We start from the raw sequence: 21,583 nt of genomic DNA, 5'->3' as shown, positions 1-21,583 counted from the left end.
TTTATTACTTCTTCCTTACTTGTTAGCATTATAAATATTTGAAATTATTAAATACTTTTTGCTTCGCTTTAGCACTTATAACGGAAATTGATAACTCATTGAACTTACCCATTAGCACAAAATTGGTGGGCGTGGCCATGCTCTTCTTGCTGAGCACCAGCACAATCAGCGAGTTCGAGATGATGGTCATGATAAGCAGGAAGGGCATACAGTAGCCGTACAGCGGCAGAGCGTAGCCCAACGGCGAGTCGCAAGTGATATTCCAATAGCTGTTATTCCCATCCATGGAGCGGCAGGCGCTGGCGCTCAAATGCTGTTGATACGAGGCGTCGTCGAAACTGTCGTTCATGCTCGTCGCATAATCGACGAGCAGAAACCGCGTCTCATTTAGACTGACCGCTGCCGAAGCGGCGTCCATTAAGCCTGGTACACGTTCCACAGTGCTGCTTGCAGCTGCTGCTGCCGCTGCTGCAGCAGCGGTTGCTGTTGCCGCAACTGCTGCTGAGGCGGACAGGGAGAGGGAAACGGATGCGGATGCGATGCTCGATGTGGTGTTTGCCACACCGGATGCTGCTGCTGCTGTGGTGCTGGGCATCGATGTGGCGGCTCCGCCATGCGCTGGATAGAGCACGTCTTTGGCGGCAGCGATATCGTAGGAATAGAGCGTATTATTATCCATGCCGGTGGCCATCGCAATGGCAGCGGCAGCGGCTGCGGCGGCGGTCAATGTTTTCGTGACTGCCGTTGACATTTCCTGCAGTTCAATTAACAGACATCGGATCGGTATCAACACATGTTGCCACAAGCAAAGCGAAGCGAAGCGAGGCGAATCGAGTTTTCTTCGCTCTATCTCTCTTTTTGTTGTTTTCCTTTATTTTTTTTTTTTTTTTTGCTTGTTGCTTGGAATGTCCGCTGTTCGTCTGTTGCTGCTGCTCGTTGATTTTTTAGTGCTCGCTCAACTGTGGTGGCTTATGCTTGTTCTTGTTATTGTTACTGTTGATGTTCGTGTTCATGTGGTTGCTGCTCCGTTGAAGTTGCATTCATTGAATTTGGCACAGCTGCTTTCATCTTTTTCCTCTGATGGTATTTTACTCGTCCTCCGTTTCGTCTGCAGCGAGCGAGAAGCAAAAGAAAGAAATCAATTTTAGTTCGAAATACTTTCACTTTTTTTTTTTCCCCTGCACAAATAAAACTCAAAGTGGAAAGTTTCCCATGCACGTAGCCTATGTGTATCTGTCTGTGTTTGGCTAACTCGACTGCTGCTTCTTCTTATTTAATGGCCCTTTCAACCGAAACTTTTCCCATTGAGCCCCATTATAATGGGGGCTCGGGGGCCCTAATGTCCAGGCACAAAACAGTTGATAAAAATGAGCACAACAAAAACGAAAAAATGCGAGAAAGTAACCTAGGAAGACGAACAGCAAGAGCAACCGCAGTTCAAGTTAATTGTTAATGTTTATTATTGAAATTGAGCAAATTATGATTTATTATGGCGGAGTTTTGCTTTAAGCCATTCAAATTAATTTGCAACCGGGGAGTTCTTAGTAGCTTTGTCTATTAGCTAAGAGTCGTAAGATCATCTTTTTATTACGATTCTTTTCTTTCCCCATTTTATGAGGTCCTAACTAACTTTTGGCAATTCAAATCGCAGCTGCTTTGTGCTTTTGCTTGATTGGATTGTGGCGACATTTAAAGTAAGTACTGAGATTTTTACTCCTTTCACTTTTTGATTACAAACTGCACTTGAATTACTTTCGAATGCAACAAGCTGCAACTCAAAGGGAAAGCCACAAGCAAAATACAAAAAAAGGGGAGAGCGGAAAGCGGGAAGTGGAAGTGAATTTGGAATTGGAATTGGGAATCGTATCAAAGCACATTTGGCCATTGGCCCATTGAATGTGGTGGCTTTTATGTAATGCGCAACTTAAATTGTAAATGTGATTGTCTGACTTTTGCTGACTGCTTTTGCCGTTTGGCATTGGCTTCCATTGGTTTCAGCCATTATGATCTCACAATCGCAGACCGGGTATCCTGGGTGGCCTGTCTCAATGGCGGCATATTTGCCATGTTTATGCTTTTTAATGGCCTTATTTTTCGCAATCGAAATGGCAAAAACACATACACACATACAGAGAGAGAGTTGAGTACACATTCAGTTTGGTTTGGCCAGAGGCCACATTAACCCACATAAAGGAGACGAAAAACCAAACACGACGAACTGGCGACGCAAAAAGGGGGAAAAGAAAAGTCGCGAACTTGAAAAGGGAAAATTGAAAAGGCATTGAATGGCATATGTATTTGTTGAGGGTAAAAGGCAGTCGGCAGTCATGTTGTTGTTACCCTTGAGGCATGTTGAACATGCCTAATGCGATTTAGTTGCCCATTGATAAGGCGATGACAAATATTACGCATACGCCACGCTGGCCACCAAAAAATGCCACTTAATTGTGTATGGAAAACATACATATAACATACATACAATAAATAATCGGGTGTAAAGTGAAACGATTTGATTCGATTTGTTTCGTTTATCGACTCGCATCGCATCGCATAACCCATCAATCGGCGAGGCAACAAAGCGCATCAGAGAACAGCCAAACAGTCAAACAGCCGCGAAGCCCGTCGAGCAGAACAGTCAATTTGTTGACCAGCTGTCAGCTGAACACAGCCGCATGCCACATTCCACTAGCCGCAAGCCACAAAACCGTGAGCCGAGCACAACGCAAACCCAGAGTCCACATCCGGATAGCATTTTGCACCCGACACACATTCCTCTGTGGTCGCTGTTTTGGACTGATGGATGAATGCTGGACTGACTGTTGGTTGGACTGTTGGACAGTGAGCTCTCCTTAATTGGCCTTTAAAATGCCAGGCAATTGGTTAGAACAAGTTCCGTGAGATATGCTGACAGCGCGAGCTAGCAAAATGGAATTGCAATTGAATTTCATGTCAAGCAACTGTCTAATGACTGACATCGAGACAGACAGTTAAACAAATGAACTGACAACTTGTCAGTGGCTGTGTGATGGGTTTTGTTTGATCAACTTGCAACTCGTAAATGCAAATGCAAATATTAAATGCCAATTGCCAATTTCCAATTGCAATTCGCAATCAATACGTAGACTGCTGCACTCACTCACTCGCTAGATATTCACAAAGACGTTGTGGCAGAAGCAGCTGCTAGCAGCTGGCTTTTGCTAGAGATTCTTCTACTTAGCCATTCAGCTGTGTAATTTGCGGGTTCTCACATGCAAAGTGGCACAAACAGCCACAAAATGGCTTAATTTCAGTGCCAGATTCAGCGAACTTTGATTACGTTGCAAAATGAAACTTGAACAAGTTTCATTTAGAATTGCTGCAGCCATATAATTGGTGGTTATGCCACTCTAAATATAAAGTGCAGCCAACTATTTTAAACTATTTAACAAGATGTGTTAGCTAAAAGGCAATTCAACATCAATTTAAAACTGAAAATTTCTATGCAAATAATGTTATATGATATCGTTTCCTTTTATTACTAAAACTTTGCCAGGCGTTCGAAATTTTTATAAATAAATGTCTGTATTACGAAATTATTTTTTTTATAATCTATTTGAGCTGAAAAAGTATAGATTCTGTAACTGAGTTTTACTCAATTACTTGTCAAAATTGATTTTGCTATTAGACAATGAAATATATGTCTTAATTTAGCTATGATATAGTTGACAACTTGAGCAACTTCACTGGTTTTAGTAAAAAGACAAAAACTCTACCAAATTTATAAGGTTCTTATATTCTTGTATTAAATAAATTTGTTTGGGTAGAAAAAATGTATTAAACCTGTACTTTTTTGTATAATTTAAGGTAAGATTAGCTAAAAAAATTAGCTACCAAAAAAATCGCTCTTACTCTTTTTCTAATTTATAAAAGGATATCTTATAAAGAGTTCTAATTCTCAACCACATAATGTCTCGCTCTAAAGTAATGTTCCAATTATCTTCTAACAAATTTCAATACACTTAACTACCAAAATAAGTGTGCTGCTCTAGTTGAAAGACTTTCTGTCTTGGCCTTGTGCAAATAGCTGCAAAGACCTGAGCATTTGTCAGGCAATTGGCAAAGACTTTGCTGCGAGCCTTTGATTAGCTATCGCTAGTGATTTTAATTTGTTGACGACATTAACAATGCATCAGCATTTCCATTAGCCCCACCGCATCACAAACAAGAACACGTCGAAGGCGAGCCGCATTAAGCTGCCTGGCTGCCTTTACTGTTGTTGTAAAAAACTTTAACTACCACACAAGCTGGCTGTTGAGAATGTGGTGTTTGCTAAGAGCCGTCTAAGAGTCGCAGCACCTGCTCCACATTCACACCGTCACACAGATAGAAGAAAAGCTTCATCGAAGAGCGCACACAAGCCCACACACACACACACACAATCATCAGGACTGTGAAGACATCATCATAAAGCGATTAGTGAAACTAAAACTGCCATTAAAATGCCTCGGGCATTGCCTCGATTCCCTCCGATTGTCGAGCTGAAGGACATTTCGGTATTCAGTTTTGTGCCGTGCTCTCAAATGAAATTTCAATATTTGCCTTGAAATACTCTATAGCAGAGAGCGAGTAGAGTATTCATGATGTGACAGAGTTGTGCGTTGGCAAATATAAGAAATATGAACACCTCTTTTTGCAGCGTATCTCCTCAGTCGGGCTGAACATCTTCTCTTGACAGTTACGCCCAGTTTTCGCCCAGTTTGATGCGCTTGTTTTGATTCCGTGGTTGAAAAACAAGCGACAACCGAAACTAGATCAACTAGAACGAGGACAATCACGAGTGGAGCGTAAAACAACAGCAGCTTCAGGCTCTCAAAAGTGTGAGATGTCCACGACCAGCAAATACCCTGTAAAAATAAGGAAGTCTAGCAGCTAACGAGCTGATATCTAGAGTAAGCGATGTATAATTGCAAGTTGAGCCTGTTATTGATTTTATAATTTGCATGCCGTGGCATAATTACAGGGTATCAGAGAGAGGGCGGCACAAGTTAATTGCTCTTTTGGCAGCAGCAAAACAACGCTGATTTCAGAGTACATTTAAGAGAGACTTGGGGAAGAGACAGCGGAGAGTATTAAGGCACGAATCGAGGCTCAAGGGCAGCAGGGAAAAGAGGAGAGCAGAAGAACGGGACAACAGGGTAACAGAGCTGTCTGGCAAGTTGCGAGCCGCGGCCGTTGAATGGCTTAAGTACGCGTTAGACTTCATTTTTTTTTTCTTCATTTTGGACATTGTAAAAGTCCTTACCAAAAATTTGAATGTCTCGCGCTTTTTGTGGTCCAATGAATAAATTTCACAGCCAGCGGCCAGAAACGAGTGTGTGTGTGTGTGAGAGTGAGTGTGTGTGTAAGCCTCAGACTTAAGATAGAGAGAGAGAGAGAGAGAGAGAGAAACAGACTATCGAGGTTGCCGTACATCAGGCAGAGCACATAATTAATTCCCTAAATAATAAATGAAAATGAAGAAAATTTACTCGGCCCGCTTGGGGAAATGACTGTGGCTCATTTTCTCAGCAAAGTATCTAGGTGTGCGGGGTGCGGGGTGGCGAGATGGCTTAACGTAGGGGTAGTTTCCGCAAAAGTTGCAGAATAAAGAGGAAAAAAAAAGAATTGCATTTAATGCGAGCGAGAGAAAGGGAAAGAGAGACAATGATGAACAAATTTCACGCCAAGTTGCAGACTTAATCATTTGTAATCGTTTAATGCTCGCCTGCCACAGAGAAGAGTAACCAAAGAGTCCATTGCATGAAGTTGGAAGTTACAAGTTAGACAACTGAGCCACGCCCACTTTGAATAAGCCCGAAATTCCCCTCGGCCCTGGAATTGCGGATCACAGTTAGGCATACGAAATGAGCTTTTCTGGGACATCCGAAAGAAACTTCGCAGACATGTCGAATTAGTAGTTCACATACGCAGCGACATGCCACGCCTCTTGCAGTGAGTCCGACAGAGATGGGGATGGAGTGTGTGTGAGAGAGAGAGAGGTAGTAAAGATTGAAGTGTAAACAGAGACAGAGTTTGGGCCGCTTAAAGCGTTTAGTGTTTTTAGTGTAATCGCAATGGCAAACTTTTTCGATTTGGGAATTAAAATAAAACAGCAAGAGCAACAACAAAATCGGGCAATGCTTTCCCTTCTCTGCGCTTTTCACGTCCCGATTTTCCACGAAAAAAGTTTTGCGCCACGCATCGCTGACGCTTTTTCGCTTTCACTTTAATGGGCAAATCCAAAGCGTATCCTCCGACTTCGACCCACATCCTGACTTCCCTTTCTCTCCCTCTCCCTCTTTCTCTTCCACTCTCTCTTTCCCCTTCAGCGACCTCCGTCAGATAAGTGATAAGCCGCCATACAAATTGCTGTTGCCAGACGCCCAAGTTCGCTGCACGCTAAAAACACAAAACACAGCAACAAAAAAAAACATGGCCTACTCTTAGGCGCACTCGCGTGTTACGGCTTAATAAAAGGATTGACCTCCTCCTCCTCCTCCTTCGCCTCCTCGTCTTCCGTCCCTCATTTAGTAATTTGTGGCACAAATATGCTGCAATACCGATAAGTGGATATATGCTAATGGCTAAACGCGCTCCTCTAGCGTTTAATTGCTAAATACGGTCAGGGCAAAAGGTTTATGCACTCTTCAACTTTTCAGCTCAACCTGCACTTTCTTATATAAATCATACGCATATCAAGTTAGAAATCTATATAGCACAACAGTGCGGTATATTAACATACTGAAAACATACTTAAATATACCAAGAGTAATAATTAGTATATTGATATACTACTACATTCAAAATACAATATAGAGTACAAAGTATATTAGATTGCCAAAGAAATATGGTGATCTGTCTCTTACATATATTTGATGGAGGCACAACTTAATAATTCTCTTCAGCGGGTATAAAAGGCGTGATTTGATTTGAAATCAGTAAATAGCGCTATTTTTCTTCTTGCTTGTGCATCATTTAACACTCGCCAGCAGCTGGGGAGCTAAATGGTCGCTTTCAACAGCAAGTGCAAGTGCAACTGCAACATTTAAGTAGCTGCAGTGTCATGCCACGCATTAGCAATTCAATTGAAATGCCAAGTCAAGGAAAGTCAGCAACAGCAGCAGCAGCAGCAGCAGCTGAAAGGTGGCAAAATAAATACAATAAAGGAAAAGCTGGGAAAAGCGCCGGAAATAAAGTCCAAAATGTTCATTCAACCTTAAGGACAACACCAGAGTTCAACGAACTGAAAGCGGGACAGGTGTGTTAGCAATTTAAGAGAGAGAGATAGCTAGCAAAAGAGTGAGAGAGAGAGAAATAGAGAGACCGAGTATGTGTGTCTACGTGTCATTGCAATGCAGTTTGTTAGTTTGAATGGGTCGCAATTTACATAGCAAAGCTGACACGCTGAGGCCAAGTTAAGCAGTTAACTGTAACAGTTAGTGCAGCAAAATATGCAAATGGCGGACGATTGTCAAGCAGACAGACAGACGGACAGACAGACGGACAGACAAACAGAAGGACGGACAGTTCCCACAGCTAGACAGTTTGTCGCAGGCGCCTCTTAATATTTAATGTGGCGTCGCATTAAATTCAGTCCAGCCGCAAAATGAAATTATAAATTGAGAGAAAAAGGGTGGCTTTTCCTCTCCCTCCCAAAAGGGGGGGAGGAAGTAAGTGGATTACAGAGCGGGAGGAATTTAAGTGCGTGTGTGTGTGTGTGTGTGTGTGTGTGCGGTTAAACGCAATTTGCTAGATTTATAAATCTATTTAGCTAGACAGCAAAAATAAAATGCGGCTGTCGAAGCGATGCGAGTGAAGCTAAGCTCAGCTGAGCTGAGGCAGATGTGGCAAGCAGCGCATGTAGATGGAAGACACGAGATATGCCACAGGAATTATCAGAGTTGCCATGCTTAACAAATGACTGTGGTAAATTTTGTGCGACAACAATAGAAAATTGAAAATTTAGAATTATATATTTTCAAAAAATTTGAATTTGATGAAAACTGTTCTGCGCATTAAACTTATTACAAATATTTTAACAGTTTTATGTTTAAGTGTGGTTAATTATAAAATTTAATTATAGTTGAAATTGTTATTTAAACTTATTATTCACATTTTAATAGTCTTATATTAAAATATGCTTTTTAAGATTGCGAACAACATTTCATACAAATGAACTTTTTCAGCGCAAAAATAATTTGCATAAATTATTACACAAAAAAAAAATGGAAATTAAGTATGTAATTGAAAATTTGACTATAAAATTATAATTTACATTTTAATAATTTTTTTATTTAAATATGGATAAATGTTAATGCATTGAAATTAACTGTATCAGTAAAGAAATTTAATAAACTCAGGTAACATAATTTAAATAAATTATTAAAAAATAAATAAATAAAAAGAAATTACTGACACGTTTTTATGTATGAATGCAATTGTGTATAAATTAATTTAAAAAATTTTATTGATTATTAAAAAAGCATTTAGCATTTGATTGTTTTTTTTTCAAGTACTTCGCAATTAAAGTCTTAAACTTGTGTTTTCGTTGAAATGAAAATAAAGAATTATGTGTTTAAAGCAAACATTATTGCTGATATTAGCAAAGTTTATGTGTTCTTCACAAGCAACATTATTGGCACAATATTGCATTTATTTTAAGTGCTTTATTTCAGTTCTCGAACAACTCTTTTTGGCCAACAAAAAAATTGTCTTGGCAAAGGGAATGCCAATTTCGGTGTTTGAAAGCATTTCATTTTGCGCTCTATCGCCGGTTCTTTATGTATCAAGACATTGGCATGCTGTCTGCTATAATATACACTATATACACATTGTGTGTGTGTGTGTGAGTGTGTGTGTGTGTGTGTGTGTGTGTCACCATTACAACAGCTCGCTGGCGGCACGTGCTGGCTGTGCTGTCAAATAAGAAGCAGCAGAGATCCAACGGCAAAACCAAAGGCAAACGCAAACGCGTCGTTAACATATGTTGTAGTCGAGTTTTCCAAAACCAACTTGTATGCATATACTATATATCTTCCTCTGTACTGCACGTGTGTGTGTGTGTGTGAAGGAGAGTGTGTGTGTGGCTGCTTTTTCTATAACAATTTGCCAAATGTTTGGAGAAAATATACGAGTTTTTCATACCTACACAGACACACAGAACACAAGCAGAAGCAACAGCAGCAACAGCCAAGATGAACAGTGTAGCTAGCCAAGAGGCGACTGAAAAACTGCAGGGTTCGCAAGGAGAGAGGAGCGCAGTCGAGACGCTTGTCTCGATTCAAAAGTGACTAAAGTGTTGGGCCCATGAGAAACACACACACAACGCTCACACACATACAATAGACAAAAACAAAAAAATATATATATATATAAAATAAAAAAGCAACAAAAAACGAGAAAAAACAAGTCGATAGGTGTGGCATGCCAGACAATCTTATACCCTAGTTTTCAAAATTGTTATGCCTAGCGAAAAACTGCGCTCTAAAGTATGCAACGAATATTTTTAATCTTTGTGTTTGCAAAGAAACAATTGTGAGCAGAGCAAATAATCGATTTCTATTAGTTTTGTAAAACAGTGTATGTATATTTATATTTGTTATTATATTGTTATTTTGCTAATTTATAATGTGGTACTATACTCTTTTGTTTATACGAAATCTCCACTCTATGTAAATCAAAGAACCATAAAAGCTAAATAAAACAAAAAATTAGTCGAGATTATATCATCGAAAATATCATACTGAATTTGTATTAAAGAATATGCCCCATCCAAGCTATATAGCACCATAATACAGCAAAATTACTCGCAGTAAAATGTGCGCAAGAGTTGAACAAATTTAAACAGCCCAACAACACATGGCTCACAAATACACACAGATACGCACACGCTACACACACACACACACACACACAAAGATAGGTGTACTTATGTTTGGGGCAAGAAATATATGTTGAAAAACAATTTCATTTGCGGCGCGTCTTGCAACAATTTGTGGCGAGGATTTTGGCAAATTTTGTGGCTGAAAAATCTGCACTTGAAGAGTTAACAAATTGCCTGGGCGCATTCACACTGAGATCAAGAGCGAGAGCACAAGCGAGAGTAATAGAGATCAATATATCAAATGAAATAAATAAAAGGCAAAGCTCGAATCGCTTTAAGTTTGCAGTTTGTGTGAGCTTATTAGCTCCGTAAAGTTGCGAGCCACGCTTATCTGGGCCGAGGCCGAAAAACAAAACTGCTAACAAGCATCCGCAAACTTTTGCTCAGCCACTCAACTTTAACTTTGCTCTGCCCCCCACACACGCATAACTCTGAAAACCTCTAACACAGTCATGTGTATCCGCATCTTTTGGTTAGATATGTAGTTGGCCAGAAGCCCAAAAAAAAACCCAAAAAAAAAAGAAGTGGAAACATGTCTGCTAGTCGAGAAGCAGTTTTTCCGACAGTCGTGTAAAATGCAGCTGGCATGGTGCTGACATTGTGCAGCTCATCTCATATCATGTTAGTGCCAAAAACACATTTCATTTCATTGTTGGCCACAAAATGGGGGACGTGGCAAGGTAGTTGCTTGCAACACGTGCAAAAATCTTGCCTCAAAAAAGGAGAAGACGAGGGAATGCAGTTTGCCAGCCAAGTTGGCTAGACAATGTTTAATGTGCTGTAAACTCGACTCGACTCGGCTGCCAAAATCGAAATAGTTTTGCGAGCATTGTCTACATTTTCCGAGTGCTTAGCTTTCATTTTCATTGTTGTCTTCACCTCTTTGACTTAGCGCAAAAATTCAATAGAATTGTGATTAAGATCGAGAAAACGAGCAGTCTCTAATTGATATTGATAAATACCTTTTGGCATTCCGCACAATTGCAAAACATTTCTCAAATACCATTTTTTTTTGTTTTGGCATTCCAATTAAAGTATTTATGCCACCTGCAGCATGTCGCCTTTTTTTGTTTTTTTTTTTTGTTCAGTTTATTTTTTTACGGCCAATCGGTTTAACTGCGTCATTAGCTCGGCAAATTTAATAACAAATAGTGTCCATCAGCCAGATGTCAGCAGAACAATAACAAAAGTGATATAAACAGGCTGAAACATATCTCTGTAAATATCTAATGTGACAAGCTACTGATATGAACTGCTGTCTGCTCTTGACTGTCGTCTATGTCTGCTGATATTTATGACCCACTGCGATGATGTGTTGTGGCACATGCGATAGTAGCACAACAAGTGAAAGTTAAACTCGACACAAAGAAAATAACATATTTATTAAATATATTGTATAAAAGTTCAAGTTGTGGTTTTGCATTCTTGAAAATAAAAGAGCAAGTCTTTTGCTTATTGAGTAACTTAATACAATATGAAAATATTTATTAAATTGAATTTCAAATTGTTGCTTTGCATTCTTTAAATTGAATGTCCAAGTCTCTGGCATTGCATTCGAAATTGTTGCAACATTGTAGTTAAGTAGTCTTCTTCTGCCCCAAAGTTCTACTTAGTGAAATTGACTGTCAGCTCAATAAACTGCCAAATTTATGTGGCAAATGAATTTCACTTGGTTTATTTTCCCAACTCTTACAGCCATTCACAGCGCACTTCAAATCATAACATATTTAATATGAATCCAGCAGTTGGGAAAAGTCGTTCACAGTCATAGAGTGAAACATGTGCAAATCAATAATAAATGAGCAAAACTATCAATTTACATAAAAAGCACTTGTAGTTCGAGTTCTTTTTTTTTTGCTTGCTTCACCGATATTGAAACAAATTGAAACAATTACTCAACCACAAAACCCACAACGCTCACTCAGCCATGAGTTGTTGTTTTACTAGTTTTTTTTGCGTTTGCGTTTGGGTTTTTACGGTTTGGGTTTCCCGTTTTTGTTTTTATACTTTTTTTGATCGTTGCATGTCCTTCGAACAATTTTACTCTAAATATTTAACATATTTTAAACAAAACTGCAAATTGAAAAGTTCAACACGAAGCAGAGAAACTTTAATAATAAATGCAGAGGATGGACCCGGGCATTGGAATAGAGAATTGAAAATTGACCGTCCAAGGGGGGGGGGGGGGGCAAAAAGGGGCAGGGTTAAGGAAAACTAGTTGTTTTTATGGGAGTAGGGGAAAGCTATGAACCATAAACTGACCACAGCACAAATTTTCGTAATGATGAAATATATCAAATTTCCAAAAACTCTCCGCAAAGAACAAAAGTGGCCCCAGGAAACGGAGGAGAAGGAGAAAGTGGAGGTGGATGGAGATGGGGAGGGAGGAGGTGGGGAGTAAAAAGCAGTAAGAGGAGTCGGACGGAAGTCAGTTTCTTTTTGAAAGTTGTTTAACAAGAAAAGTTGCGTTTTTTTCTTCTATCTCTTCGCTTGCCATTAAAGTAGGAATTAAATTCAATTGGTTTCAATTTCCTGACTGTGGATTTTGTAACATTGCTTAAAACTAACATTGGACATTGCACAATTACCCGCGGTTTGCCGTCCTCAAGTTTGTCAACTACAAACACAAGTATTTGCACAGAGGGCAGTTTCATTTGCCCGCTAGTGATGGAAGTGTGAGAGTAAGTAAAGTTTAAGCGAAAGCACGAGAGACTCGAAATCTCGCTTTACTTTGTGAAGCAAGTGTGCTTAAAATATGAAACATTTTGAAAGGTAAATTTAGATATGCAAATTTGAAAATAATTATGTGATTTGTGAGAAAAAATAGTAATATATTCACTTAGTGCTTAGGCAATTTAAAGCTACAAATAACATAAATATGAATTCTGCTTTGATTAGTAAAACAATTTCTTTTTAAATTTGTATTATTCTTTTGATAAAATATTAAATGTATAAAGAAATTATATTGCAAACGACTGAATAAAAGTAAAACTGACTGAAATAAATCTAATACTATTCTACTTTCATTAGTAGAACAATTTCTCTTTAAATTTATATATTTCTTTACAATAAAATTGGAAGCAACATAATGAAATCACTCCGCATACGACTGAAAGATACAAATAAATCAATTATTTGACTTGAAATATACAAAATATCTCTAATAATATTCTTAGTTCGCTTAAATATATTGAATGCTTAGAAACAATAAACAATAAAAAAAGAGAGTTACTTTATACTTAAAAAAAAAAATAAATAAATAAAATTTCTTTCTATTCGTGAATAAATATTATAAATTAAAAAAAAGGAAAGACTTTTCTTTGAGCTAAAAATATTTTTAATAATTTGTTACTTATTGCTTTAATGTTTAAACACTTGCATAAACAAAATAAGAGAATTACATTATCTCAAAGATATAAATAAATCTAATTCCATTTTCCTCGTTGATAAATACTCAAAATTAAAAAAGAAAATAGTATTCCTAAAACTTAATATCTTTACTGTAAATTTCACAACTGCAAATTAAATTCTTCTTTCGTTTATAAAAATTCCAAATTTATAAGGATAAAATATCTTTCTAATAATTTACACTTATTGTTTTCGTCGATTTAGCGCTACCATAAACTAAGCAAGCGAGTAACATTGCACATGGGTTAAAGATAAAAATAAATCGGATTGTTTACTTTTGCGCTTTGGCATCGATTTGTTTGCTACACAGCGAAAAAAAATATGCAAAAATTAATCGGACTAAGGGAACACCTTCAATATGATTTAGTTTAAGCAGCGTATCTATGTGGCCATAAATAACTGCAAAAGCATTTAAAAAGAAAACAAAATATAATTTGTGAGTGGCGAAAACATGCACGTATCTATAACATGGACAACCGATGGGTGTGTGTGTGTGGGTGTGTTACGGTGTGTATGTGTGTGGTCCATCTCCAATTCGGAAAAACGTTGCCTTGATTGGGGGGACAAATTCCGTCATTGTTTATCGTGTTGATTGCGTGGATAAATACTCGTTGAGCAAGTTGAGGGTTTTTTTTTGTCCCCCGCATTGTTTTTTTGGGGTTTTTCATTTCGCTTTCAAGCTTGTTTTATTTTCGCAAATAGCAGAGTGGAGGGGGGGGGGGGGGGAAGGAAAAAGAGTCGTTTTTAGTGCTGTCGCTTTGTGGTATTTCTTTTGACTTTTGTCTAATTGAATTGGAAGTGCAGCTGGCTTGCGTCAATGGGCAACCCGAAGCCAAGAACAGCCATCATATGTATTATCTTCAAATACGCAATGCGTTTCAAATTTTGATCGCAATTACGAAGGGATTGGCAGAGTGAAAGAGATAGAGAGCGAGAGCGAGCAATGGATAAACTACGTGCCGGGGATAAACAACATCAAAATACACACAATTTATACGATGGGTTGGCAAAGATAAACGATAAACGATAGTAAATACTTGCTTGCTTATAAATAGAAATTCGCTCGACGACAACCAAAGGGGAGGAGGGGGAGAATGAGAGAGAGAGAGTGAGAGATCAGCTGGTGGCCATTGAAGGCGCTAAGCGATTTACGATCTTGTCAATGAAATATGCGCTGGCGAAAGTACATAATTGAATTTAATTAGTTTATGCTTCGTGCGCCAGCTTCCAATTAGTCTTCCTTCTCAGACGCCTCCCCCCGTCCCCGTCCCCGTTTTTCTTAGCTCTCTTCTCCCCTCTATACTGCGACCAACTTTTGATTGACATTGTGTAAGAGACAAGAAGATCTGGCAACTGGCAGCGCCTCTGGTTAAATTTTTTTTTTGCGACCTGCATTGTGTTTTGTCGTTTTGGCCACAGACAATAGCTTAAAGTTTTATGACAATTGTATTTAATTATGCGCCATCTTCAGTCAGCGGCAGCAGCCTCATCATGTTAGCTGCTCTAATCCCAGCAGGAAAATGAGAGAGAGAGAGAGAGACGACAAGGAGAAGCTCCTTTGTGGCCAGCCATAAGCACTTCCCTCAATTATGCACATTTGACAGGATTTCTCCACTGCTCTTAATGGACTCGAAATTGTTTTGTGCGAAATTATGAAAACAAAAACGAAAATGAAAATGTAAAAAACCCCCAAAAGAATATTAAAAACCAAAAACAATTATAATGAAAACTTGAAGAATTTATCCATCAAAAATCATCAAAAAAAAAAAAAATACATATATATATATATTAAAACGGAAATTAAGAAAAGCAAACAAAAGCATGAAAAGAACTGTTTTGCCACACTTGTGGGGGAGCCATATTAAATGGTTCCCATGATAAGTGAACAAGTGAACAAATGAATGAATGGAATATATGGAATATAGTTTGAAAATGGAAATGGAAAGAAGAACTGCAATAGAATTGAGAGAGCTGTGACCAGAGACTGTGTCAAGGGTGCTCTCTAATTAAGCCGAATGTAAACATGAAAGAGATGTTAAGATGTCAGTCGAGCAATGAACTAAACACCAAGACGAGACGAAAAGATGATTCGCGTTTGATTCGGGTAGACACTGAGCTCCTGTCAATATGGAGATGGATGCAGAGCGAGTCCCACTTGAATGATGTTTATGGCGCGTTCATAAATACCTGGGCAAGAAGAAAAGCGCCGAGGCAAATGGTAATGGAAATGAAAATGAAAACGCAGAGCGCAAAGCGCAAAGCGCCAAACGAAAACGAAAATAATAATAATAATAATAATCCAAAAACAGTTCAGCAGACACATCAAGCAAAAGGCACGGCCCAAAAAGCTGAAGGCACGTCAATGCCATGAGGATGCCAATGATGTCGACGGATGTCGAAGCTGATGTTTCTGTTTCTGTTTCTGCTGCTATTTCTGGTTGTCGTTTCTTTGAGAGAGAATGAATGAATGGGACGGAGGTGGAGGTGGAGATGGAGGTGGAGGCTACTACGCGAATGGTCCGTTGGGGGCATCGCTTGCTTATTGCGTATGAAATCACTTAAGTCTCGGTAAACAGCTCCCAGTGGCAACATAAATATGAACTTGAAACAGCGCCAGTTCGAGTCGAGTCGAGTTGAGTCGAGTCGACCTAATAATAATAAGCCTTGGCTATGCGGTCTTTTTAGGCCAGGCTTTCATAATGGAGTCGAGATGCTGGCTGGAGTTGGCAATGGGAAATGGCAGATGGAGCAAACCAGATACGACTCTAGATGAATGGCACATGGTAATGGGCTATCGAGGCGAGTAGGTGAGGGGAGGGGAGTCATCTGCATTTATTTATAGAGGTGTCAGCTGTGGGTCGCTCACAAAAATAGCAAACAAGTGGCCAGTCGCCAGCTGCCAGTTGCCAGTTGCCAGTTGCCCAACAGTCGCCTGTTGTCTGTTGACAATTGCCAGTTAGTCGCCAGCTGGACGACAATAGACGCCACCGCAGGGAGCCAGATAACAACAATTTTGCCAACTTCGGGGCAGACTCGTTACATTGACTGCCACCAACAAACAACAACAACAAACAGAAACTTTTCTAAACAAGGCCTTGACGCATGCAGATGCATTAAAGAGTTAAGCTAACGAAATTGATTATTTCAGTGACATAAAATAGTCTCAGTGCTATTTTATGTTTATTCGAAACAAGCCAATAAGATACAGCCCTTTATGACATGTAATTCAACTAAAGTAAAGTTAAAGAGCCATTTTCAACATTTAATTCAATTACTAAAAGTCTTAACTAGTTGACTTTGCTCAAAATTTCAACTTTTACTATTTTAATTCTGTGTTCAAATTGGGTATGAAAAATAAGTTGCAGGTTAAGCAAACTCATAACTCTTATAAGTTTTCTCAAGGGTTTAGAGCAATATGCATAGCATGACAAATTTGCTGGACAAGCAAATTTATATGAAGCACACACACACACCCACACATGTATACCTAAGTGAGGTGTACAACTTTTGTGAAGCTCAGCTGCCTGACCACGCCCACTTATCCATCCCGACTTCGTTACCATCTCGGTCCGCCGCCTACCTAAGCACATTCGCATGCATTTGGCAAACATAAACTAAAATTTTTGGCAAGCCAAATTTTCACTCGATCGTTTCTTAAGCAATTACCTGCAATACGGTGACATGATGCACAGCTGTTGAGCAACTGTTGATCAAAAGTACACTAAGCAAGCTCAAACATTTTTGTGTAGCTCTCGCACTTAGCACCTCCACCTTCTCCAATATCTCGGTCCGCCGCCTAGTCAAACACATTTTCAAACTTTTAGTTCACATTTAGACAAATTTTTGGCAATGCCATTTTTAGTCTTTAATCAGCAGTAGCTAATTTTATCAACGAGTTGCAATTATGCACAACTGTTGGGTAACTGTTGATTAATTGCATAGCTAAGCAAGCTTAACAATTTTTTCTAAACTCTACTGCTTGACCACGCCTATTTAATAGGTCCGCCTCCACAATTATCTCCGTCCGCCGCCTAGTTAAACACACACTCAGCATTTGGCATGCTTACGACCAAATTTTTGCCATTGACTTTCTCAGTCACATATGTAATTAAATCAACTACTTGCAACTAGCTACGTTATTGCATTGCAATGTCTTTCATTTCTCGACAACTGTTAGTAAAAGTCGCAACTGTTTAGCAACTGTTGATCAAAGGCACCTTAAGTGCTACCTAAGCAATCTTAATGAAGCTCTCCTGCCTAACCACGCCCACTAAGCACGTTCGCCTTCACAATTATCTCCGTCCGCTGCCTAGTCAAATACATTATCAAGCCTTTGGTTCAAGTTTAGACAAATTTTTGGCAATGACTTTTTCAGTCACATACTCAAATCAACTATTAGCTGCTTCTCTGCCTATGTAAGGTAAGAGTTTGCTGTACTGCTGCACAACTGTTTAATAATAATCACAACAGTTGAGTAGCAGTTGATTGGGATCTCGTGCATTACTTCTTAAGCAATCTTAGTGCAGCTCGCTTCCCTGACCACTTCCATATGGCACCTTCGCCTACGCTTTTATCTTGGTCCGACGCCTAATCAAAGACATACACAGCATCTGACATGAATACTTCAAAATTTTTGACAATGATTCGTTCAACTACACACTTCAATTAACTACTAGCTACCAACTTTTGATCATCTGTTGATCTAAGGTACCTTAAGTAAGCTGGTCAAACTTTTAAAGCTCGCTTGCTCGACCACGCCAACTTAGCAGGTCCGCTCTCACTGTTTTCTCGGTCCCCGGCATAGTCAAGCATATTCACATGAATATTTGGCATTCGTTTTTTACAGTATATTACACGCATCGATGGTCAGTTGATTTCTAGATAATTATTTAGGAATGTCTTGTTGTTAATGTTTGCATATGAAAATCTTATTTGCGGGTGAAACTGCATTTTGATACTTATTTATTTTTGCTGTTAATTTGCTTTGAATTTATTTTATAAATTGAAAAAGTTTCAAATCTACTATTGGTATACGTAACATACATTACGTATACGCATTTGTCTTATGAACAATAGATAACAAAGAATGGGTCAATTATATATAAATGGCTTACTTCAGTTAAAGTATTTATTTATTTATAAATAATATAATAATAATATAAATGAAATATGTATTTAATAATATAATATAATATAAACATAAAGAAGTGCAATTAAGGTGCCGCAAGAGAAATTCGCGTAGATCGCCAGGCGATTTGTCTAATTATGCGCAAAGCAGTGAAATAAATTAATAGAATTCTAGTGAAATGCGATAAATTGAAATCTGTGCCATAAATCTTGTTCCAGTGAATTTACTCTTCTTTTTTTCGCTTGAATTTTGTTGCCATGATTTAGTAAAAGCAGCAGCAACAGCAGATCATTAGTCAATCATTTTGACTGCTGATCTATCAAGATAGCCACATCGATTATGCGTCATGCATTTGTCTAGGCGTTGTCTGTTCATAATGAGCTAATTGTATGCCACTCATAGACTGCCACGCCCGCCCGCCCCGCCGCATGGACCTTGGCATTTGATGGAGAAAACCTAATGAGCAGCCAGGCCCTTGATGCTGATGCTGATGATGATGATGATTCCCTTCGATCTGCCCCCGAAATCAATCGAAGTAAATCAATTGTGGCATTTGGCAGCAATGTCGCATTTCTCCCCTCTTGCTCCTCCCGCTCTCCGTTGTCATGTCTCCTGAGGTCGTCGAACGTTTTCGGCGAGGCAACAACTCGACTGCGTGTGTGCGTATTTCTGCTAATCGTAACGAATTCTGTTGACTGATGCGCATATATACATATAGTATATACAACAAGGATTCCACTTCATTGAAGCGTCGCTCAGTGTTGCCACACTGTCGCCAAGTGGGCATAATTACATGTTTCACTCTCTCACTCTCTCTCTCTCTCTCTGGGTCTATGAACCGTTAATTTCCATTGAAATACCATGTGCCCTGCCCTCCTTCATGCCTTACTTCAACACTTGTTATTGCTGTGCGTGTTGCATTTAAACAAGCGCAGCCTTTGCCTTTGACTTCAGACTTGAGGAACTTAAAGTGGCCAAGCGAGTTCAATAGATTTGCATGTGGTAATGGCAAAAGTGCGAGTGCAGCAAAAACAAGTAAAGTAAGCAAAACTTTTACATACTCGACTTACGAAATACCCTGTTCAATTACAGAGACTCTTTGATTTATTTAAGCAGCGTTATGTTATTCTTTTGTACCTTCCAGTTGACTAAATTATTTATGATTGTTGTAAATATGACTATATTTGGCATAACAAACGTGACCGTATTGTAAAATAACATAAACTTCACTTTGTTGTAAGGTCACACTTGATCTTAACTCTTTTTTTTTTTTTTGTCTAAACGTTGTAGTTAAATGCGCAGCTCATGACGAAAATATAAGTTCATTATAAATATTTAAAACTATATCGATGTTGACAAGCAAATAATATTTGTTAGAGGGTATTTTGCTGACTGTCACGCCCTGCACACTCGTTGTTATGGCTGCTGCTGCTGCTGCGTCGCGCTGACTGTTGTTGACAGCCTCTCAACGTCGGACGCACACACAAAAGCCACACAAACTTGGCACCCATTAAATTGAGTTTTATATAGAGACGACTGGCAGACCGGGTAACGGTTATTGAATTAAATGTCTGTCTCATTCCCACTCTCAAGCTGTCTCTGTCTGTCTGTCTGTCTGTCTCTTCTGCTTGGCTGTTAGTTACTCTACAGCAATTAAATAAGTATTTGACAATTTTTCAATGTACTTGCAATGCTATTTGTAAGCAACTCTTATGCAATCACTGCAGTGTCTCCTCGCATATCCTTTAAGCATGTCCACATCCGTTTTCACTTGGTCTTTTTTTTTTCTTTGCCAAAAGTTCGTTGACCAAACGAGGCAAGGACATGGCTATTTTTGGTTCAACATTCGATGGCATTTTCGTCTCGAGAGCAATTTAATTAACCGCTTAAAAGCAGCGCAAAACATGCTGATATCATGGCAGCAAGCAAAAAGCAAGAACTGGACTCATCAGCAATGTGTCTGCGTTTGCATCGCAATTAATTCGACCAACTTCGCTTCAATTGACAGTTCAATGGCATTCGATTACATTTATCTAAACTCAGAGGTGTTCTCACATACTTAATGATGATTGAAATAGGATTGGAATTGCGATGGGTGCAAGAGTTCATTGATCATTCGTTTTTAATGTGGCCTTTTAATCAAATCGTTAAACAATTTTACTAGCCATTTCAAACGCATGAGAATGATTGACTTAATTTCAGCATTAAATAATTGCCATTTCCATTGCCAAAGGCATTCTAATTCTCATTTTTCCAACAATTCCAGCCATTAGCACACGCTGTGAGATTCTACTTGGGCAATAAACAAATGTTTTTTGTTTTCACACGTCTCGTTTTTTTTTTTTTCCTATTTTGCCATATAACATATATATCAAAGAAGAGCAGCAGCAAAATATTACGCATACGCAACGTGTGGCGTAGTAAATGGCTAAAAAAAATACTCCAAATGCGATTTGTAGTATATTAAAAAGCACTAAAGCCACCAGTTGGTATAAATAAATTTATTGACGATTATAGTATACGATGCTTGCTATGAGCAGATTTCGCTTGAGGAATCTCCAACAGCAAAACAATAACAACAGAAACAACAACAACAACGACTGCTCCTATGAGATTTTCATTGGGGACCGCTTTTTAAAGGGTCTGCTGGACTTTAGTGGATAACATTTTTGCCATACTCTTACTGCTGGGGCATAACAGCTAATTCGATTGGGAAATTACGGGCGAAGTTGTGCTACAAATTTAATTATGCTATAACTATATTATTATTGGGCAGCTGCAAGTGAAAGCTACTCATATTCTCAGAATACTAAGCTTTCACTTGAACTGCATTAATAACATTATGTTACTTTAAAGTTTATTCTATGTTTAAGTATTACCTAGAAAATGAAAAGCAAATTGTAATATTATTATTATTAATTGCTTAAGCTATATAAGTAATAACTTTCATCAAGAAGATTATAAGTAATTAATAATTTTATTAGCAATTTAAATGTATTACATTTTAAGCTTAGTAATATTGTTCTCAGCAAATATATCTTAAACCTAAATAACAATAAATTATTATAATTATTATGTTATTGCAAGTAAGTTCTTCAGGCATCTATGAAATTCATTAGTTTAAAGTAGTTTGTTTTTGGCGAAAA

The 21,583-nt window shown here is 38.6% G+C and overlaps 1 protein-coding gene across 4 annotated transcripts in view; it reads right to left on the bottom strand.

Annotated features, from left to right (window-relative positions):
• The window catches only part of LOC117568048 (sex peptide receptor), an 83,877-nt gene that overhangs the window by 17,027 nt on the left and 45,267 nt on the right, over positions 1-21,583 (bottom strand). For all 4 annotated transcript variants that reach the window (XM_034248395.2, XM_052004527.1, XM_034248404.2 and 1 more), the window contains one exon: positions 109-1,108. In XM_034248395.2, the coding sequence (XP_034104286.1) occupies positions 109-751 (643 nt within the window). In that variant the 5' untranslated portion in view covers positions 752-1,108. The remainder of the gene's footprint in view (positions 1-108; positions 1,109-21,583) is intronic.

The sequence above is a fragment of the Drosophila albomicans genome, chromosome X, assembly GCF_009650485.2.
Source record: "Drosophila albomicans strain 15112-1751.03 chromosome X, ASM965048v2, whole genome shotgun sequence".
Lineage (NCBI taxonomy): Eukaryota > Metazoa > Arthropoda > Insecta > Diptera > Drosophilidae > Drosophila > Drosophila albomicans.
This window is presented reverse-complemented; position numbering and strand designations above follow the sequence as displayed.